Here is a 23,440-nt window from a genome sequence, read left to right on the forward strand (position 1 = left end):
CCTCACCCTCCCTTCCCAGTTCACCAGAGTAGCATCCAATTCTCCCAGTGCAAAGTGTTCGCTTTCCTTCCAGGGGTGGAAATCACAGTTCCAAAGCCAAGGAACAGGACCCATCACATGTCGAGGGAGGGAAGCAGGCAGAACCCGAACCTGGGACATGGCCAGGCGAGAAAGCACAGGTCAACCCAGCCTTTCTCCTTTCAGGCCAGGCCAACCTGGGTCCCCAAGTCCTTGTGGCAACCTCAGACCGTCCCTAAGCGAAATGTTGCAAGCCAAGGACGGTTTGTCTTTCCAGCTTCGCGGCGGTCTCTTAAAAAACACTTTGCCAAAAGGCAGGAAAAATTCTCCTTTTTCTTTGTTTTTTTGGTACAGCTTGGAGCAAAGTTACGTTGGCTCGGGAGCTGCGGATTATATTTGAGGGAAGCCAAGGAGGCCGTTGTGTAACTGAGAAGCGCCAGTAACACAACAGAGCTTCGCAAAGGGACACGACCTCCATCCCCCCACCTCCTTCCGCCTTCCTCGCAATTGTTTAAGCGCAAATTCTTTGGCAGGGTTGGTGCCGGACGAGATGTTGGGTATCCTTCTCCTTTCAAGGTTTTTTTAAGCACACAGTGGATCATCGAGTCCGTCTCTCTCTTTTAAATTTTTTAAAAATAATTTTTTAAAATTGATAAAACACACATAAGTCATTACTATTCAAATGTTGTAATGATTGATTTTTAATATTATCGGGGGTTTTACACTAATTAGTTTTTAAAATGAATTGGATTACGATGGTGTTCTAGTTTCCTTTTATATGTTGTAAGCTGCCCCCGAATCCTCGGAGAGGGGTGGCATGTAAATCCAATCAATCAATCAATCAATCAATCAATCAATCATAGACAACAAAAAAAATTAACAATCTTCTAGTATATACACTTAAATACCCTATTTTAAAATTTATTTATTTATTTATTGATTGATTGATTGACAACAGAGGTGGGTTTTAAGGAGTTTGCGAGAGGCAAGGAGGGTGGGGACAATCCTAATCTCTGGGGGTGAGTTGGTTCCAGAGGGTTGGGGCTGCCACAGAGAAGGCTCTTCCACTGGGTCCTGCCAGACGACATTGTTTCATTGACGGGACCTGGAGAAGACTAACTCTGTGGGACCTAACCAGTTGCTGGGATTCGTGCGGCAGCAGGCAGTCTCGGAGATATTCTGGTCGGATGCCATGAAAGGCTTTATAGGTCATAACCAACACTTTGAATTGTGACTGGAAACTGATCGGCAACCAATGCAGACTTGGGAGTGTTGGTGTGACAAGGGCATACGTGGGGAAGCGGGGGCAGGAGGAGGTGAAGCCGGTTGCCCGGGAAAGTGGCACATTTGAAAAAACGCGCTGCTTTTCAAACATGCAGTTTCCCCGGGCCGGCCGGCTTCGCATCCTCTTGCCCCGCTGCCACACTGGGGCTGCCCCCTGGAGCCAGAGGTGACAGGCCCGGCCTTGGCCCCGGTGTGGCGAAACACGAGCTTCGCCTCCTCTTCTGTCCGCCGCCACCGGGTACCCTCCGCCACCCAATCCCAGTACAAGACGGCGGCAGCCCGCATCCAGGCGGAGCCGGCCACCATTAAACAGGTAGGAAGAGGGGGGAGAGAGAAAGAGGGGGCAAGAGGGGGGGGAAAGATGTCAGCTCAAAGCCCCGCAGAGCTGCTGCTGCCGCCTCCCTGCTTCCATCCCAGCGCAGGCCGAGCCTCAATTACTCAGGGGAAAGGGCGGAAGTGCCTGATGGGCGCCGCCATCTTTCCCTGAACTGGTGGGGGGCAAAGTGGAATGGGGAGCGTGCAGTTTTTCAAATGAAGAAAAACCTTGTCGCTCCCCGCCCCCAACTGCGCAGGGGAGTATTTTTCTGTGCGAGCCCGCGCAGGTGTGCACCTTAGAAGGAACATTGCTCACAACCAAGGTTTCACTTAGCGACTTTAATCGTTGGACTCCCGTTGCGGTTGTAACCTGAGGTTGTATAACCTGTGTTTATGATTTCTCTCTTTTTAAATATCTTTATTGGTTTTAAATATGAAAAGAGAAACAAAAGAGAAAAAGAAAATCATATCCAATACAATAAAAAAATCAAATATCATAAAAAGAAAAGGTGAACACGAGAGGATAGGGGAAAAGAGAAAGAAGGAAAGCAGTGAAAGGGAAGAAGAGGAAAAAAGAGAAAAGACAGAGTCAACTGAACCGTTGACTATCTTATTTTACACAGCCTTTAGATTAATTGACTATTTGTATATTTGCGTTTGTGGTTTCTAAAACATTGCGTGGCGTCTGAAATCCAGGACTAGAAACTGGAGGAAATGTATATGTCATTGTGGTATCGTATGACAAATTCTTGGAGTTAAAAAGTTTGCAGCCTGGTTCAATTTTCCCCAGCTGATTTGTTTATGATATAAGCTTGCGTTGTTTTTAATGTTGTTTCCCCCCTCCTTTTCCCCCCCTCAAAACTTTCCAACTTTTAATATTCTGTTCTTATTCCTGGGGATTGACGCTCTCCCAAATGTTTTGGATTTAACCCCTTTTTTTGTTTTGCTTCTTTGTTTAACGGAGGATATAGCAAATTCGAAATAACCCGGAAGCATAGGAAAGGAAAAAAAGGAAAAGAAGGAAGGAGGGAAGGAAGGAGAAAAGGGGAAGAAGAAAAAGGGAAGCATAAAAGTGAAGGAAGGAAAAAAGGAAGGAAAAAAGGGAAGGAAGGGAGTATAAAAGGGAAGGAAGGAAAAAAGGAAAGGAGAAAAGGAAGAAGGAAGGAGAAAAAGGAAAGAAGAAAAAGGGAAGGAAGGCTGGAAAAAGGAAAGAGGGGAAGAAAGTATAAAAGGAAGGAGGGGAGGAAGGAGAAAAAGGGAAAGAAGGGAAGGAAGGAAGACAAAGAAAAGAGAGACAGAAAGAAAGAAAAGCTTGCAGCCTGGTCCAATTTTCCCCAGCTGATTTGTTTATGTTATAAGCTTGTGTTGCTTTAATATGTTTTCCCTCTCCTTTATCTTTTCTCAAAACTTTCCAACTTTAAATATTCTGTTATTATTCCTGGGGATTTACGCTCTCCCAAACGTTTTGGATTTAATCCCTTTTTTCTTTTGCTTGTTTGTTTAACGGAGGATACAGCAAATTCGAAATAACCCAGAAGCAAAGGCGTTTCCAGGACAATATATAGTGTTGGTTTTTTTAAAAAAAAAAATCCAGGATTACCTGGGTCACAGTAGCAAAACAGAGGTGCAAAAAATTAAGATGGAGAAAAAGGAATTACGTTTCTTGACTTGGCCGGAAGGAAACCAAGTCTTTCTGGAGAGAAACCCGAACGCGTTTGTTGCAGGCTCAACTGGACTATTTGGAAGGAATTTTTGAGGGGCCCGAAAACAACCCACCAAATTCTCCCACAGGGCATGTCTAACTGGAGGCAACGGCAAACCTGTGCAGCTACATTTTTCACTCGGCGTCCTCATTTTTTAAAACACACATACACACACACACACACAACAAAAGGAAAACAGATTAAACAGACTTTCACAATCTTCTTCGACTGAATTAAGCAGGGCAGGGTTAATTAAATTAATTTCTTTGATCGATAAGCCGCCTAAATGCTTCTGGACTCTGGGCCACGTACAACAGTTAAAACAATATAATAACATTTAAAACCTCCCAAAATAAATCACTCATGACCTTTTCGCTGGAGCTAGATGTTATAGCACATCGGCCTTGTGAGAAAGAGGAACGCGTGTGTAATAATATTAACAACAACAACAACAACAGAGTTGGAAGGGACCTTGGAGGTCTTCTAGTCCAACCCCCTGCTTAGGCAGGAGACCCTACACTACCTTCAGACAAATGGATGAATGGATAGATTGATAATAGATAGGAAAGATAGACAGATAGATGAGATAGAAAAATAGATTATAGATGGATAGATAGATAGATAGATAGATAGATATAGATAGATAGATATAGATAGATAGATAGATAGATAGATATCAAGTGGTGTGGTGGTCTGGTGGATGGATGGATGAATGAATGAATGAATGAATGAATGAGATTTGGGAAAGGGTACCCAACAGGATAAAAAATTTAGAATAGAACAGAATAACAGAGTTGGAAGGGACCCTGGAGGTCTTCTAGTCCAACCCTCTGCTTAGGCAGGAAACCCCACACCACTTCAAACAAATGGTTATCCAACATCTTCTTAAAAACTTCCAGTGTTGTAGCATTAAAAACTTCTGGTGGCAAGCGGTTCCACTGATCAATTGTTCTGTCTGGAAATGTCTCCTTAGTCCTTAATTGCTTCTCCCCTTGTTTAGTTTCCACCTGTTGCTCCTTGTTCAACACTCAGGAGAATAGCCTGACCCCCTCTTTCTTTATGGCAACCCCTCAGATATTGGAAGGCTGCTATCGTGTCTCCCCTGGTCCTTCTTTTCATTAAACTAGCCATGAAAACTAGCATGTATGTGTGTGTTTGTGTGTGTGTGTGTGTGTGAGTTTGTGTGCGCCAGACATCAATGTCTCCCATTGTGTTTACCCCGAAGCTGGCTCTCTGCGGGTGAGAATTGGAAATAAAAGAAATAAGTCCTTCGGGAGATACGTGGCATATAAGCACGGCCAATAAATAATAATTCCATTTTTCTTTTGGGAATGCAGAGGATCCAGCCAGATTCCGGGGGACTCTGTTACGTGCTGTGCGAGAGGGGGTTAACTTGGAGAGCCACGGCTCCGCTCTAAACTTTTGCCCTCTGGATATGTACTCGTTGGCGGCCGTACAAAAACCCCGAGTAGCATTACACACGCCTTCACGCTGTAGTTCAACTGCCGGTCAACGCCGGAGACTGGCTCCTCGCCAGACCGCAATCAATGGGACGAAACCTTCCTTTCCACCTACTCCCCCCCCCCCCGCCTTCATCACCATCCCAGCAGATCGGCTCTCCTCTGGATTATTTTGTCGGGGTGGGTCTGGAAGGGGTTGTGAATCAGTGCGGTCAGGCGGTAGGGAAAGCGAGTAGAAGGCTTGGCTGCTTAGCTAGAGGTACAAGCGGTGTGCCACAAGGGTCTGTTCTGGGTCCTATTCTTTTTAATACCTTTGTGAGTGACATAGCGGAAGGTTTGGTAGGGAAGCTTTGCCTATTTGCCGATGACTCTAAAGTGTGCAATAGGGTTGATATTCCTGGAGGCGTCTGTAATATGGCAAATGATTTAGCTTTACTAGATAAACGGTCAAAGCAATGGAAACTGCAGATTAATGTTTCCAAATGTAAAATAATGCACTTGGGGAAAAGGAATCCTCCATCTGAGTCTTGCATTGGCATTTCTGCGCTAGCAAAAACTTCAGAAGAGAAGGATTTGGGGGTCGTGCTTTCTGACAGTCTCCAAATGGGTGACGAGTGCAGTCAGGCAGTAGGGAAAGCAAGTAGAAGTCTTGGCTACATAGGTAGAGGTATAACAAGCAGGAAGAGGGAGATTGATCCCGCTGTATAGAGTGCTGGTGAGACCACATTTGGAATACTGTGTCCGGTTCTCGAGACCTCACTACAAAAAGAGATTGATCAAAGATGGGCTACAAAAATGGAGGAAGATCTTAAGCATCCAACTTAATCAGGAAAGACTTCATGAATTCAAACTGTCTAGTCTGGAGGACAGAAGGGAAAGGGGGGACACGATCGAAACATTAAAATATTTTAAAGGGTTAAATAAGGCTCAGGAGGGAAGTGTTTCTAATAGGAAAGTGAACACAAGAACAAGGGGCACAATCTGAGGTGGAAAGATCAGAAGCAACATGAGAAAACTATTCTGGGGTGGCGCAGCAGGTAGAGTGCTGTACTTCAGGCCACTGAAGCTGACTGTAGATCTGCAGGTCAGCGGTTCAAATCTCATCACCAGCTCAAAGTTGACTCAGCCTTCCATCCTTCCGAGGTGGGTAAAATGAGGACCCGGATTGTGGGGGCAATAGACTGGCTCTGTTAAAAAGTGCTATTGCTATCATGCTGTAAGCCGCCCTGAGTCTAAGGAGAAGGGCAGCATAAAAATCCAATATATAAATAAATAAATTTGACTAAAAGAGTCGTAGATGCTTGGAACAAACTTCCAGCAGACGTGGTTGGTCAATCCACAGGAACTGAATTGAAACATGCCTGGGATAAACATAGATCCATCCTAAGATAAAATACAGGAAATAGTATAAGGGCAGGCTAGATGGACCAGGAGGTCTTTTTCTGCTGCCAATCTTCTAGGTTTCTATGGATGAGGAAGGAAGGAAGGAAGGAAGGAAAGAAAGAAGAAAAGAAAGAGAAGGAAGAAAGGAAGGAATAAGGAAGGAAGAAAAGGGAAAGAAGGAAGGAAGGAAGGATCCACAGGAACTGAATGTAAACATGCCTGGCATAAACATAGATCCGTCCTAAGTTAAAATACTGGAAATAGTATAAGGGCAGACTAGGGGGACCAGGAGGTCTTTTTCTGCCGTCAATCTTTTAAGTTTCTATGTTTCTATCAAGGCACCCCCCCCCCCAGCTGCAACCTCTGGCTTGGGACCCCCGCCGGGGGCTGGTGGGGGTCTTTTGGAAAGCCTTGGTTGCTGCGAAGGAGACTGGGGAACTCGAAGGGGGGAGAGAAAGAGTTCAAGAGAAGGGCAGAAGGGCAGAGAGAGGGGGAATCCATGGGGGGGGGGAGGAGGAGGAGAGAGACCCCCCCTCTTGGCTGCAAGGGGGAGCTGCAGGTCAAGGCACGGGCTGGGGGCTGCGAACTGTTGAAATGCAGCCTGTCAAGGGCCGGCTGAGCTGCCCTCCGCAGGTGTCACAATGAGGTTTGTGTGTGTGTGTGTGAGAAAGAGAGAGACTCCTGCAGGGTCACTGTGTGGCATCCCGTCCACCAGCACTGGGATATTCACAAAAAGGGCCAGGCTGCGGGGTGGGGGTTGCTGATGGGAAGAAGTAGGGGAAAGGTGTTGAGTCGGAGGCGTTCGCCTCCTCCGTCAGCCGTTTGGGAAAAACAGTTAGGGGCGAGAGTTTCCGAACACTTTTCAAAGGTAGCCCCATGTAGCTGAAGAACAGTTGCAGGGACTGGATATGTCTAAATTTGATGAAAGGAAGGACCAGGGGAGATATGATAGCAGTGTTTCCATATCTCAGGGATTGCCCCAAAGAAGAGGGAGTCAAGCTATTCTCCAAAACACCTTAGGCTGGAACAAGAAGCAATGGGTGGAAACTGAACAAGGAGAGAAGCAACTTAGAACTAAGGAGACATTTCCTGACAGTGAGAACAATTAACCAGTGGAACAGCCTGCCACCAGAAGTTTTGAATGCTCCAACACTGGGAGTTTTAAAGAAGATGGTGGATAACCATCTGTCTGAAGTAGTGTAGGGTTTCCTGACTAAGCAGGGGGATGGACTGGAAGACCTCCAAGGTCCCTTCCAACTCTGTTGTCATTATTATTATAACCTCTTAGCTAAAAATCTCATCCAGCTACCCTGAGTTTGGGGTGCTGGTTGGAGTCCTGAGCTCCAACATCCGACCCAGGCGGTGAGAAGACTTAAGGAAGAAAAGGAAAATAATAATAATAATCAGCTATACGCAATTCCAGCAAGCGTTCTTTATACATTTTAAGCCTCTCCGGCCTTTGAATCGTCTTAATTGCTGATGATTAGAGGGTTGAACCGTACAATGAACGGTTGCAGGAATTGGCTGGTCTAGAGAAAAGGAACTGTGTTTGGGGGGGAGAGGGGGGGTGGACGGATGGACATGAGAGTAGAGTTCCAATATTTGAGGGGCTGCCACAAAGAAGAGGGAGTCAAGCTATTCTCCAAAGCCCCTGAGGGTAGAACAAGAAGCAGTGGGTGGAAACTAATTGCGGAGAGAAGCAACGTGGAATTAAGGAGGAATTTCCCGAGAAGAATTTAACCAGTGGAACAACTTGCCAACAGAAGTTGTAGGTGCTCCATCCCTGGAGGCTTTTAAGAAGAGATTGGACATCTGTTTGCCTGAATTGGTCTAGGGCAGTGGTTCTCAACCTGGGGGTTGGGACCCCTTTGGGGGTCGAACAACCGTTTCACAGGAGTCTCTTAAGACAAATTTCCCCTGGTGTTAGGAACTAAAGCTTCTCTTTCCGGTGCCTTGGAACGTATTGTTACGATCCGACCAATCAGGCGTTGACAGTGGGGATGTCCCTCTGACCTTCCTGCCAATCAGCTTCAAGCTCTGTTGGGAGAATTGGCGCTTGGCTTATGGTTGGGGGTCGCCACAACATGAGGAACAGTATTAAGGGCTTGCGGCATTACAAAGGTTGAGGACCACTGCTAGGATCTCCTGCTTGAGCAAGAGGTCAGACTAGAAGACCTCCAAGGTCACTCCCAGCTCTATTCTGATGGATTGGTATGGTAGGATATCCTGATTTGAGCAGGGGGATGGACTAGCAGAGCTCCAAGATCCTTTCCAGCTCTGATTCTGATTGATTAACTAATGGATTGAAATTGTCTGGGGTCTCTTGCTTGAACAAGGGGTGGACTACAAGACCTCCTAGGTCCCTTCCAGTTCTATTCTGATTGATCGATTGATTGATTGAAAGGGCCTATTGTCTCCTCCCTGAGCAAGGGGATTAGACTAGAAGACCTCTAAGGTCCCTTCCAGTTCTATTCTGATTAATCGATTGATTGAAAGGGCCTATTGTCTCCTCCCTGAGCAAGGGGATTAGACTAGAAGACCTCTAAGGTCCCTTCCAGTTCTATTCTGATTAATCGATTGATTGAAAGGGCCTATTGTCTCCTCCCTGAGCAAGTGGGGAGGGTCAGACTAGAAGGCCTCCAAGGTCCCTTCCAGTTCTCTTCCAATGGACAGATTGGTCAAAATGATCTAGGCTAGGGTCTCCCGCTTGAGCAAGGGGGTCAGTCTAGAAGACCTCCAAGGTCCCTTTCAGCTCTTTTCTGATGGAAGAATCCTGGTTGGTTTTCTCTGCACACTTTTGTAGCATCTCTGGTTTCTCTGGCTACTGAAATTGGAGGCCTGTATTCCCAGTGTGACCTTCACCCTCATCCTCAGGGGGAAGTGGGGAGGGTCTTGGACGCCCGCAGCCCCAACCCAACGAACACGGTTTCCCCAAGCGCGCCACGTTGTGTATCCTGGAAAACCGGGGATGAAAGCCAGGTTGAGCTACAATGAGGACTGCTTGGCTGAACTCCACTTGAACCCAGAAGCGTATCGCTAACAATGATGCAGTGATTACCTGCTTTAAGGGGAGGGGAGGGTGTGTGTTTGTGTGTGTATGTGTGCGTGTGGGTCAGTGCAAGTTTGCCTCTCCCCTCCCCTCGTTCCCTCCCTCCTCCTCCTCCTCACCCGTCTTTCATCCTTTTGGCGTTTCCCCCTTCTTCGTGCACTTCCTCTTCGCCCACAAAAACCTAAAATAAAAATAAAACTCCAAATGGCTGTTTGAACAAACCGGGGCACACGCCCCGCGTTGGCAAACAACTTGACTGGTGCTTTTGTATATATATATATATATTTTAAAAAGGAAACTGCAAACGTCAGTCCAATCCTTGAATACAGCTCAACTGTCTGGAAGCCACACCGCATTTTGGACATAAAACACTCCAGAAAACGTCCAGAGATACTTTACGAGAAGAGCCCTCCACTCTTCTACTCGCAACAGAATCCCCTATGCCAGTGTTTCCCAACCTTGGCAACTTGAAGATATCTATCTGGACTTCAATTGCCAGAATTCCCCAGCCAGCATTCACTGGCTGGGGAATTCTGGGAGTTGAAGTCCAAATATCTTCAAGTTGCCAAGGTTGAGAAACACTGCCCTATGCAACTAGACTCACAAAGCTTAGAACTATGGTTTAGAAAGCTTAGAACTATGTTGCCTTAAACCACGACTTAAGTATGATCCATAAAATCATCTGCTACAACGTCCTTCCGGTCAACGACTACTTCAGCTTCAACCACCACAACACACGAGCACACAACAGATACAAATTCAAAGTACTGTACACCACTCCGAACTCGACTGCAGGGAATACGACTTTAGTAACCGAGTAGTTGAGGCCTCAAAAACTTTACCCTTAGTCTCTCCACTGTTGACCTCTCCCGATTCCTAGGTCAGTAGGAGGGCGTGCAAAAGTGCACCAGCGTGCCTTCTATCCCCTGTCCTCATGTTTCTCTCTCTCACTTGTATCATGTATATGAATATTATTATATCTTTGTACACCACCAATACGAAACAAATAAATAAATAAAATTAGGAGAGGAAGAGGAAGAGAGAAAAAGAGAGAGGGATAGAAGAGAGAAAAAGAAAAAAGAAAAAGTGGGAGAAAGAGAGGGAGAGAAAGAGAAAATGGGGAGAGAAAAAAAGGGAAAGAAAAAAAGAAAGAGAAAATGAAGAGGGAAAAAAGAGAAAGAGACAGCGAGGAAGAGGGAAAAAGAAAAAAGTGAAAGAGTAAAAAGAGAGAAAGAGTGAGGGAGAGAAAGAAAAAGAGAAAGAGAGAGACAGCGAGGAAGAGAGGGAAAAAGAAAAAAGCAAAGGAGAAAAAGAGAGAAAAAAGAGAAAGCGAGATGGGGAAATAGGCTGTAATTATCTCTTAGCAAATTCATTTCCCAGGCACTGTGTCTGCACACTGAGCCCCCAACCGAAGGAGGATGCTGATTCAGCCTGAGCAGCTAAATTTGGCTTTTAATCCAGGTTGTAATTGGAGCAGGGCAATCTTGGCTTTGGGGGTGGTGGTGGTAGGGGGCAAGGGACTATTTTGCTGAATCCACGCCCCTTCCAGATGAACTTGGATAGGACGGGAAATTAAACTCTGATAGCAGGGCATGTTGAGAAGGTCTTGTATCTACCTTGGGTCACCCCCATCCCAAATTATCCCAAGGAAGTAGCAAGGGGGTTTGTTTGTGTTAAGAGTTCATGGTGAGAGAAAAAAGGGAGAAAATCTATCTTTCTTTCCTTTCTCCCTCCCTTCTATCATCATCATCTTCATCTACCTACCTACCTACCTACCTACCTGTAATCTCTCTATCTTCAATAATCTCTCTCTCTCTTCAATGTTCTATTTATCTACCTACCAACCAATCTACCCACCAATTACCTACCTACCTACCTATCTGTAATCTTCTCTCTATCTTCAATAATCTCTCTCCCTCTCTCAAATCTTCTATCTTCTGTCTGTCTGTCTGTCTGTCTGTCTGTCTGTCTGTCTGTCTGTCTCTCTCTCTCTCTCTATCTATCTATATCTATCTATCTATCTGTCTATCCATCTATCTAAGCAATGCTTGTGACAATAATAATAATAATAATAATAATAATAATAATAATAATAATAATAATAACAACAGAGCCGGGAGGACAATAGATCATTTCAATCAATCAATCAATCAATCAATCAATCAATCTATTGATCAATCAATCGGAATAGAATTGGAAGTCCAATTCCTACTTGAGCAGGGGTTTGGACCTGATGACCTCCAAGGTCCCTTCCAGCTCTATTCTGATTCTCCGCCTTATTATTGCCACAAGCATTACTCTGCACCCACACTGTAGCCTTCTGGCTAATAAAATTGGGATCTTGAAATGAAGAAAAGGTGTGACGGATGGGCCAGAACAGGCAAGCAAGCAAGAAGGCAGGCAAGCAAGCAAGCAAGCTAACAAACAAACATGGTTTAAGGCTTAATGGTTTAATTTAATTTCCCCCACTTTTTTTGCCTGTTCCAGATTTCCATATCATGATGTTGTCCTGAAAACCACAGGACTGTCAATAAAGCTCTCTAGGTTCAGGAGATATTGAGTCATTGCCATTCAAAGGGAGGTGAAAGAAAGAGAATGAGGGAATAAGAGAGAAAGAAAGAAAGAAAGAAAGAAAGAAAAGAAAGAAAGAAAAGAAAGGTTTTCTTTCATTCTTTTTAAGAGCCTTACATAAGTGACACCAGAATGAGAAATGGATTATTTTGGGCTCAGGAGAGCCAAGGAGTATTCAGAGTTCAGGCAACATAAGGAAAAGACATTTGCAGTGCATTTTCTCTCTCTCTCTCTTTCCTTTTGGCTTGGTTTTGCAAGAGGAAGGGAGGCGGGTGGAAACTTCAAACAACAGGGAAACTCAGGGCACCTTTATGATCACGACCGAGGCCAACATTTCTGTCGTTAAGCTAAACATTAATGAGGTCCACTTTACGACCCTCGCTTGCCACGGTGGTCAAGGGAATTGCTGTGGTCGTTAAATTAGTAACCCGTCTGTTAAGCGAATCTGGCATCCACATCGGTTTTGCTTGTCAGACGGTTGTGAAAAGTGGACGGCGTGAACCCAGGTGGACCCAGCGACCGTCGTTAATGTGAGTCAGGTGGCCAAGCGCCTGTTGATCACGTGACCACAGGGAAGCTTGCAAAAGTCGTTAAGCATGAAAAAGCTCCACCCCCTATGAACATAAGAGCATAAGAGGAGCTCTGCTGAATCAGGCCAAAGCCCATCGAGTCCGGCATTCTGTGTCACGCAGTGGCCCTCCAATTGTCAATGGGGATCTTGAACAGAAAGAGAAGGCAAGACCCTCCCTTTCCCTTGACCCCCAACAAATCGGACCCAAGGGAACCCTGCCTGCTTCAACCAACATAGAGGCGGCACTTGGACATCTGTTTCAATAACCACCTATGATACACTTGGCATCCATGAATCTGTCTCATCCTGCCTTGAAGCTCTTCAGGCTGACAGCTGTCACGACCTCTTCTGGAAGGGAATCCCATCAACCAAGGACCCTCTGGGTGAAGAAGAAATATTTCCCTTTATTTGTTCTTACTTTCTCACCTGTGAGCTTTAGGGAGGGCCCCCTCGTCCTAGTATTGTGTGATAGAGAAAATAATTTTTCTCTATCCACCTTTTCTATCCCATGCATGATTTTATACCCTTTGATCAAGTCACCCCCCCTTAAACGCCGTGTTTCAAGGCTAAAGAGATCAAGGCATTGCAACCTGGTTTCATAAGGGAGGTGCTCCATTTCCTTGATTATATTTGTTGCCCTTTTTTGGCACCTTTTCCAGTTCCATTCTAACCTTCTTGAGGTGCGGGGTGACCAGAACTGTACACAGTACTCCAAGTGTGGTCTCACCATCGATTTGTACAGAGGCAATACAACACTTGCCGATTTATTTTCAATTCCTTTCCTAATCATGCCAAGCATGGAATTTGCTTTTTTTATTGTTGCTCTGCACTGGGTTGACATCTTCATTGAGCTGTCCACCAAAACCCCAAGATCCCTTTCTTGGGTTGTCTCAGAAAGCTTGGTCCCCATCAGTTGATAGGTATAATTGGAGTTCTTTGCCCTGATATGCATAACTTTGTACTTGTTTAAGTTAAAAGAACCGTTGTACTCACCTGAACGGTCTTCTCCAGGTCCTGGAAGGAGAGTCCATCATGGGTTTAGCTCGAGTCTTATTGGTAGGGACTGAGTTATAAATTAATATAATTATCATATTAATTAGGTACCGCCCCCTTGCTGCCCCTGTACCTCAGTTTTAAAAAACGAATTCAAGTAATAACAGAAATTTATTAACAACCAACCAGAACCAGTAACTGAATGCCACAAAAATCATGGTTCAATGGGAGGGTATGGACTCTCCTTCCAGGACCTGGAGAAGACCGTTCAGGTGAGTACAACGGTTCTTCTCCCATGTCTCTGGAAGGAGAGTCCATCATGGGATATACCCAAGTTCCAGTGTTCCAGGGAGGGATATCATTGAATCATGTCCTAGTAGAATCACACACTTGCTGCAAAACTCTCCTCCCAAAGGACGCCTCGGCCGAAGCAAATGTGTCCAGTTTATAGTGCCGTATAAAAGTGGTAGGAGAGGCCCACGTGGCCGCCTTACAGATGTCCTCTATCGATGCCTGTGTGGCCCATGCCGCTGAGGTAGCGGCACTACGAGTCGAATGAGCCGTGATTCCACTAGGCAACGTCCGGGAATCTGCTTTGTATGCCTCTGTAATACAAAGCTTCAACCACTGGCTAATGGTCTGCGAAGACACCTTGAGGCCCAATCGATGTTGACCAAAGGAGACAAACAGAGCCTCAGACTTGCGAAAAGGAGCAGTGCGCCTAATATAGAGTTTAACAGCTCTGCGCACGTCTACTTTATGCCATTTAAGCTCCAGTGGATGTGACCCATGCACGCAGAAATCTGGTAGGACAAGTTCCTGTGTCCGATGAAAATGGGTGTTGACCTTTGGTATGAACGTTGGGTCCAAACGGAGAACGACCTTATTAGGATGAAACGTACAAAGGTCCGGCCTTACTGACAAGGCAGACAGTTCCGACACCCGTCGTGCCGATGTAATGGCCACCAAGAACGCTGTCTTAAGGGATAACATCCTTAAAGGAACCGTCCTCAGCGGCTCGAATGGGGGCGCTGTGAGCGCTTGTAAAACTATGGTAAGATCCCAAGTAGGAAAACGTCGTACTGGTGGAGGGTGCCTATTGGCAGCCCCTTTCAAAAAGTCCCTGATCAAGGTATGGTGGGCCAACGGACCACCATCTTCGGTTCGAACAATCGTTGCCAAAGCCGCAACCTGCCTTTTCAAGGTGTTGGGAGCCAGCCCTTTTTCTAGGCCGGATTGTAAGAATTCCAACACCACTACCACACTAGCATCCTGCGGTCGCTGATGTCTATCCCTGCAAAAGGTGGCGAATGCGGTCCAAGTGGCCTGGTAAATCCTAGTCGTTGAAGACCTCCTGGCCGACTGGATCGTAGTGATGACATTCTCAGGAATATGCCAGGCTCTCAATCGGTCCCCCTCAAGCGCCAAGCGGTCAGATGGAACCACTGTGGCTCCGGATGCAGGATTGCTCCCTGAGTTAGGATAATCTGGTCGTCCGGAATCCGCCAGGGTTGAACAATTGAGAGCCCCATTAGGTCGGCGAACCAAGCCCTCCGTGGCCAATGGGGTGCCATCAGGATGATCTCCGCCTGTTCCACTATGATCTTCTCTATCACCTTGGGGATAAGTGGTGTCGGCGGGAAAGCGTAAAGCAGTCCTTTGGGCCACGGGGAGTGTAAAGCATTGGTCCCCTCGGCTCCTGACGTGGGAAACCTGGAATAAAACCGGGGGAGCTGAGTATTGTACGGAGTCGCAAACAGATCCACCGTCGGGGTGCCAAACCTTTTGGTCACCTGCTGGAACAACAGCGGGGTTAGACTCCACTCCCCTGGGTCCACTGTTTGTCGACTTAGCCAATCCGCCTGGGTATTGGCTTCCCCCGCAATGTGCTCCGCTCGGAGAGATGCCAGGTGGACCTCTGCCCAGTCGAAGAGGAGCTGAGTTTCCTCCATCAGTCGGAGAGATCTGGTCCCCCCTTGGTGGTTGAGATGTGCCCTGGTCGCAACATTGTCCGTACGAACCAGCACATGCTTTCCCTGAAGGAACGGAGTGAAGGTTAGCAGAGCGAGACGGACCGCTTTTAGCTCCAGGAAGTTGATATTCGTTGGGGTCAAGTCCTGGGGAAGCCACAACCCCTGGGTTACGTGACGGTCCACATGTGCCCCCCAACCAAGGAGGCTTGCATCCGTGGTCACAATGACCTGGTGTAAGTGGCCAAAGGGAGACCCGCGATGTATTGCCCGGGACTGCCACCACTTCAAAGAGGCTTGTAGGCGACTTCCTACCGTGACCAGTCTGTGTGTATGACTGACCCGTCGTTTCTGGTATGGAAGTAAGGTCCATTGCAGCGTGCGAAAATGATACCGTGCCCAGGGAACAATGTCCACGCATGACACCAGTGTCCCGAGCACCTTGGATAAAAGGGCCAGCGTTACCATCCGCTGGTGCTGCAACTTGCTGACTAAGGCCTGAATGTTGCATTGTCGTTCCAATGACAGGTAAACTTCCATGGTGGAGGTATCTATCACCGCGCCGAGATGAGTAATAGTGGAGGTGGGGAAAAACTGACTCTTTCCCTCGTTTATAGTAAAGCCATGTTCTTGCAACAGTGTTAACGTGGCTCGTAAGTCTCTTTGCGCAGTCGCCAGGTCCCTGGCCAGTAAGAGGATATCGTCCAGGTAAGCGATTACTCTTATCGATCGGGACCGTAAGAAGGCGATCAGCGAGTCCAGTATCTTCGTGAAGGTACGCGGGGCGGAGGATAGGCCAAATGGCATTGCCCGGTACTGGTAGTGCTTCCCCTGGACATAAAACCGGAGATATCTCCGGTGCCCTGGATGGATGGGGATATGCAAATACGCCTCCTTCAGGTCGATGGATGACATGAGATCTCGGTACCTGATTGATGCGAGTATGGTGCGAAGGGAGGCCATTTTGAACCTGCGGTATAGCACGTACCTGTTTAAGCGCTTCAGGTTCAAAATTAGCCTGCAACCTCCCGATGACTTGGGTACTATGAAGACCTTGGAGTAGAACCCCATGCCCTCCATGTGGGTTGGCACCTTCTCGATGGCGTGGATCTCCAGAAGATGAGCGATCTCCTGCTCCAGCAATGCCCGCTTGGCAGCATCGGCGGGTACTGGACAGGTCACAAATTGGGTAGGTGGAAGACGTAAGAATTCGAGGCGGAGCCCTCGGGTCACTGTGTCCAAAATCCAAGCGTCGGAGGTTGTGGCTGTCCAGGCGGTACAAAACCTTTGGAGTTTTCCCCCCAAAGGGACCTGCCCTGTGGAGTCACTTGGCTCCACGGAAACCTCGCTGGTTGGAACCCCGAAAGGGCCGTTTTGACGGTTGATATCCTCTGCCCCGGCCCTGAAAGTAGTTCCTATCGTTGCGGTATGAATAGGACTGACCATATTGGCCCTGCGAATAAGGCCTGGAGGTCTGGGTAACTCCGGAAGCTGGGTCCCATCGAAATGGCTGCCGGCGTCGGTATGGGGTGCTATTGCGATCCTGGCGCCTAGAGGATCTGGTGAGGACCTTCCTCTTGTCCTTGTCCTCCACCAGAACAGCCTCCAGCACCTCCCCGAACAACTTCGTGCCTTCGAAAGGGGCAGATGACAAGCGCCACTTCGACTTGGCATCCGCCTGCCAGTGTCGAAGCCAAAGTAGGCGTCGAGAAGAAATTGTAGAGGCCATGCCCCTTGCGGCAAATTTCGCTGCGTGCAAGGTAGCGTCCGCCGAAAATTCGGCCGCAGCCAGGAGCTTGTTGAGATCCTGTTTGAGACGAGGATCTTCAGGTCCCATCCGAGCCTGAACCTCCTGGAGCCACATGATGGATGCCCTATTAAAGATGGATGCCGTTGATGCAGCTCGTAGGGCCCATGCTGCCATCTGATGGGCCTTCTTCAGGAGGGTTTCGGCCCGTCGCTCATCCGGCTTAAGACTATCCGCCGTTTCAGAAGGAAAGGCGGCATTGGACACCAGTGTGGCTACCGGTTTGTCCACAGGCGGAAACTGTAAGAGATTCTCCATCTCGTTGTCAAACGTGTAGAAACGGCGCTCGACATTGGAGGGGCCTTGGGCAGCTGCTGGGTGTTGCCAGGTGCGCTTGATGTTTTCTAAGAATATCTCCATTGCAGGAACCGTTTCGGATTCCCTGGGCTGCTCCTTACACAGGGAGGCAGAAGTTCTAAGTCCATCTCCCGCTTCCGGAGGTGCCGCCGCACCTGGCACATCCAAGGTTTGTTTCACCTTGTGCAAGAGTAGTCTAAATAAGGCTGGCTTAAAGAGCCCTGCGGGAGCTGGCTGTTCTGGAAAGGCATATTCATCATCAGACAGTTCATTGCCATGCTCACTGTCTTCCTCCAGCAGCCCAGTGTCCTCTACAAATGAATCCAGCCCAGGGGGGGGGCGGTGGTGCTGACCAAAGGTCCCTGGGATGGTATGTCTGTGGTAATGGAGATGTCACACCTTGGGCCCCAACCGCCATTCCCTGCGCATAAACGTTGGCAATCATGTCCTGCAGGGATGGTGGGAAGGCCTGCCAGACATCAGCTTGGGATCTAAGCCCTGCAGCTGTTGGTGTGAACGTTGCTGTTGGAGCACAAGCCTGTGTCCCTGCAGAGACTCCATAAGCATGATGACTGGCTGAAGTAGGCCTATCCGGCCTAGTGAGAGGTGAAGGTGGAGGAGGGCCTGACAAGGCCTGACGGTCAGGAGACCAATCCCTTTCACTAGCAGTGCCCATGACCCCCAAGGGCAATCCAGGGGATGCTGTTCTTGAAGGGGGAAGAGGCTGGAATGGGGGTAAGGCCAAAATTCCTGAAGCAGGAGAAGCTAAGGCCGCCTCCAGCCTTTGTTCCAAGGCCCTGATCTTCCTCTCAGCCTCTTTAATTGAAGCTGAAGACTGAGAAGACTTCGATTTGGCCTTGCCAGACACTTTGTCCTTATTTTTAGCAGGCACAGCAGTGGCCTGAGGCTGGTCCTCCCCACGATTGCTGGATTGATCCGCCATCCTTATTTTATATGTAATGGGGCAGCTTACTCACAGCTAATATTAACAGATATACAGCACGGTAACGATAAACGCAGCCACTCTCCTCACAACTCCAAAGCTGTAGGCTGAATTACAGCCTCTTGCCTATGACGTGGGCAATGACGTCACGTCACGTGACCAGCCCACCACCAATCATGGGAGTTACTAGGCAAGAGAGGCCTCAACGATCACTGGCGCTTTGCCAGGTTCCTTACTATTGTTACCGGCTCTTCGCGCTCTTTTTGCCATACAAAATGGCGGGCGCGACCTTCCAAGAGGCTTTTCCAGCCCGCTTTGCAGCCTGTGAAGGGGAAACAGCGAGGGACCTCTCTCTGCGGTGCCGCTGTCTCCGGCCTCCCCTCGGCTCGCCTCCGCTCGATGTCGGCAACCGGCACGCTGGGAATCAGCTGGGAGGCGGCCGGTAATGCTGCTTCCTTAGTTATTTTATTTTTTTACATCCTGTTCCTTCTGTCCGGCGCGTCGCCGCCCTCGTCAATGGGGGGGGGCGGACCCCCCCCACCCGAGGTGTAGGGCTAGGTCTGACCTCGGGGGACAGGGACCTGCAGCCCATCCTCTCCTCTTCAGGGCAGTACTCGCGGGGAGAAGAGGCCCCATAAGGAGACCGAAGGGGGCGCTGCCCGCGGAGGGCAGAAACCCCAGCCGTATGAAACCTGTATAAAAACAAAAACAACAACATTAATAAAGAAATTTACATTTTTATTACTTAAAATGATTACACTCCCTCAGGAGTAAAAAACTCAGAGTCCCTTCCTTGACTGAGTTTTTTAAAACTGAGGTACAGGGGCAGCAAGGGGGCGGTACCTAATTAATATGATAATTATATTAATTTATAACTCAGTCCCTACCAATAAGACTCGAGCTAAACCCATGATGGACTCTCCTTCCAGAGACATGGGAGAATGCCTTTGCCACTTGGTCGCCTACTCGCTCCATTTCGAGAGATCTTTCTGGAGCTCCCGACAATCAGTTTCACTATGTCACTTCAAACAGTCACTAAATGTGTCAAGAATTACCTGCGTGATGACGCTGGAGGGAAGCCGGAAGCCGACTCCAATCCATTTCACTCACCTGGGGCCAGTCAGCGTGGCTGTCTCTCGGACGGCTTGAGCGGTCTCCGAGGCAAAGTCCAGGGCTCCGGCCACTGGCTTGGTTAGCGTCCCGACTAGTCCTTTGCCGAGACCAGATATGAAGCCGCTAACTCCCCCTTCGGTCTTCACCCCTTCTACCGTTGAGGTGATCACGCTGGTTAACCCGCCAATGATGCCTGTTGGGGGGGGGGGGGGGAGACAAACATTTATTAAGGGCTTGAACGAATGTCTAAAGTTTTGGATTAAAAAATGCTGCAAAAGGCAGCAGCCCAGGTGGTTTTGGGTAGACCTTGGTGGGCCTGCATATGACCTCTCCTGCAGAATAGAATAGAATAATAGAGAATAGAATATAGAGAACAGAATAGACTATAGAGAACTAGAATAGAATTGTACAGTATAGTATAGAATAGAATACAACAGAAAAGAACAATAGAGAAAAAAAATAGAATAATAGAGAATATGGAGAATAGAGAATAGAAGGAATAGAACAGAATGTAGAATAGAATAATATAGAATATAGAATAGAATAGAATATAGAGAATAGAATATAGAGAATAGTTTAGAATAATATATAATATGGAGAATAGAGAATAGAATGAATAGATCAATGTAGAATAGAATAACATAGAATAGAGACTAGAATATATAGAATAGAATATAGAGAATAGTTTAGAATAATATAGAATAGAGAGAATAGAGAATAGAATGAATAGAACAGAATGTAGAACAGAATAATATAAAGAATAGAATAGTATCTACGGAACAGAATAGAATATAGAGAACTGGAATATAGTATAGAATAATATAGAATATGGAGAATAGGAAATAGAATGAATAGAACAGTGTAGAATAGAATAATATAGAGTAGAATATCGGGAATTAGAATATAGATAATAGTATAGAATATATAGAATAGAATATAGAGAACAGAATAGAATGTAGAGAATAGTATAGGATAAAATGAATAGAATAGAATAATATAGATTAGAGTAAACCGAGTTATTGGAGGTCTTCTAGTTCAACTTCCTGCAGGTAACCCCTAAACCATCTCAGGCAAATGGGGGGTCTGATCTCTCCTTAAAAATGTCCATTGTTGGAGCGTTCACAAGTTCCATCCGTTGTTTCTAGTCCTGCCTTCAGGTGTGTTGAAGGATCAGTTGACCCCCCCCCTCCTCTTCTTTGTGGCAGCCCCTCAAATATTGGAAGGCTGCGATCATCTCTCCCCCCCCCCACCCCCCGGTCCTTTTAATCAAAACTAGCCACACCCAAGGACAGCCTCAAAGGTTTGGCTTTTCCAGAAATATTCCCAGGAGGAACATTAAAGACCTTAATGGTCTTGATAATAACGGCTTACCGTGAGCCAGGCCTTGGATGCCGGCCACCAGATGTTCACCGCTAGTTGCTGCGTGGTATCGAATGTATTCCCGCTCCGTCTGATGCCGGTTATCCATTGTCTTTCCCAGACCATCAGACAAAGTTCCGGTAAACTGTCACGAAGATTAAAAGAAAAAAAAAAGACACAATATTAATTGCCCAGAACTAACGACCCCACACATAGCTATATCATTACATCTGAAGTACAGGTACTCCTGGATGTTTAAGGTAAGATAAATCTTCATGGTTGCCTTTCTATGTACAGGATGGCATGTATCAAAATGAAATTCTGATGCCTGCTCTCCAAAGGACAGTTAGATAGAAGGATGGATTGATGGAGATAGATAGATAGATAGGTAGATAGGTAGACAGATGATAGATAGATAGATAAATAGATAGATAGATAGGGAAGATAGATAGATAGGGAAGATAGATAGACAGACAGACAGAGATAGATGATAGATGAGACAGCTTTAGAAGATATAAAATAGATTTCTTTAATGGCCAAGTGTGATTGGACACACAAGGAATTTATCTTTGGTGCAGATGCTTCCAGTGTATATAAAAGAAAAGCTACACTTGTCAAGACTCATGAGGTACAACACTTAATGATTGACATAGGGTACAAATAAGCAATTAGGAAACAATATTAATATAAATTGAATGCAGATAGTTGATAGACATAGACATAGATATAGATAGACAGACAGACATACAGACAGACAGACAGACAGAGATAGATAGATAAAAATAGATAGATGATAGATGAGATAGATATAGAAGATATAAAATAGAATTCTTTATTGGCCAAGCATGATTAGACACACACAGAATTTCTCTTTCGTGCAGATGCTCTCAGTGCACATAAAAGAAAAAGAAATATTTGTCAAGAATCATGAGGTACAACACTTAATGGCTGTCACAGGGTACAAATAAACAATCGGGAAACAATCAAGATTAATATAAATCGAATACAGATAGATAGATGATAGACATAGATAGAGATAGAGATGAGATAGATAATGGAAGGAGGGAGAAAAGAGAGATAGATGAAAGAAAGAAAGTGGGATGGATGGATGATATAGACAGATAGACATTGAGAGACAGACAGATGGATGATCGATATATAGAGATGATTGATAGCTTATATGTATGTATGTGTGTTTGTGTGTATATATATATTAGATAGATGATAGTTATATGTACATGTATATATTAGATAGATGTATATATATGTATATATTAGATAGATGATAAATATAGACACACATACGTGTATTTTTTCCAGTGCTGTTATAATTTCAAACGGTCACTGAACAGTTATAAAATTAGGACTTCCCGCAACCTTTTGAAGCTTGCAACCAAGCTTTTCCCTCTTCCTGGCTATATATGAAACCTACTCTCTGCTCACTCCGAGTTACTCTCTTCACCTCACTCTCACCCCCCAACAGATCTGGGGAATGTACTGGCTTCCTGGGAGGTGAATTAGCAAGAGAAGGACCCAGAACTCGGCTTGAAACCCACAAAAATAAAATAAACAGGGCAGGGGCCGGCCAGCAGCCAAAGAAGCAGCTTCCTTTTGCAACAGTGCCAAAATATGGCACTTGCTGGCGGCGGGAGGCCAAACGCCTTTGGCTGGGGTGGTGATTAGCTTTGGACAACGGGTTAGTGAATGCAGCGTTGGTTAGCCACAATTTTGAGTTAGCCACGATTCGAGGATTGCTGGTCCAATTTTGGAAGCTTCCTCAAGCCTCAGGGTAGAGGGCAATTTATTATTATTATTATTATTATTATTATTATTATTATTATTATTATTATGTCAATACAACACAGCAAACAAGATCACTATGCTGGATTTCGTATTTCATCACCAGTTGGGCGCTTCCCAAGCAACTAGGACTGCGTGATGTAGCGGCGAATTATGTTTGCCGAACCCAGTAAAGCGGTCTTTTGCAATTGACAGATGGAGATTTTGTAAATTCCGATGGTTTTCAAATGTCCGCTGAGATCCTTTGACACTGCACCCAGTGTGCCAAGTACCACTGGGATCACTTTCACTGGCTTATGCAGAGACGTTGCAGCTTGATATTTTAGATCTTCGTATTTCACTATTTCTCTAGCTGCTTCTCCTCAATTCTGCTGTCCCCTGGGATTGCGATGTCGATGATCCATACTTTCTTTTTCTCCACAATCAGGATGTCTGGTGTGTTATGCTTCAGAATTCGGTCAGTCTGAAGTCGGAAGTCCTACAATAGTTTTGCTTGCTCATTTTCGACCACTTTTTGGGGCTTAGGATCCCACCAGTTCTTTGCCACTGGTAAATGATAGTTCCGGCACAAGTTCCAATGGATCATCTGTGCCACAGCATCATGTATTATTATTATTATTTAGATTTATATACCACCCCTCTCTAAGGACTCCTCCAGAGTCTTGATGCTTTCAGCTTTCTGCAAGGTTGCCAGGCTAGGCGGCTTCCACACCGTAAATTCTCCGCGCTGCTTTTGAAGTTGAAAGCTTACTGGTGTGTTGTGGTTGTTGTGGTTGTTTTAAAACAAACTGGGTCCATGCGTGA

The 23,440-nt window shown here is 46.4% G+C and overlaps 1 protein-coding gene across 2 annotated transcripts in view; it reads right to left on the reverse strand.

Moving 5' to 3' along the window:
- Positions 1 to 23,440, reverse strand: part of VPS13D (vacuolar protein sorting 13 homolog D) — a 132,183-nt gene that overhangs the window by 7,756 nt on the left and 100,987 nt on the right. For both annotated transcript variants that reach the window (XM_070759063.1, XM_070759061.1), the window contains 2 exons: positions 20,849 to 20,981; positions 19,475 to 19,670 (listed from right to left, as the gene is read on the reverse strand). In XM_070759063.1, coding sequence (XP_070615164.1) covers positions 19,475 to 19,670; positions 20,849 to 20,981 — 329 coding nt within the window. The remainder of the gene's footprint in view (positions 1 to 19,474; positions 19,671 to 20,848; positions 20,982 to 23,440) is intronic.

Source organism: Erythrolamprus reginae, chromosome 8 (assembly GCF_031021105.1).
Source record: "Erythrolamprus reginae isolate rEryReg1 chromosome 8, rEryReg1.hap1, whole genome shotgun sequence".
NCBI lineage: Eukaryota > Metazoa > Chordata > Lepidosauria > Squamata > Dipsadidae > Erythrolamprus > Erythrolamprus reginae.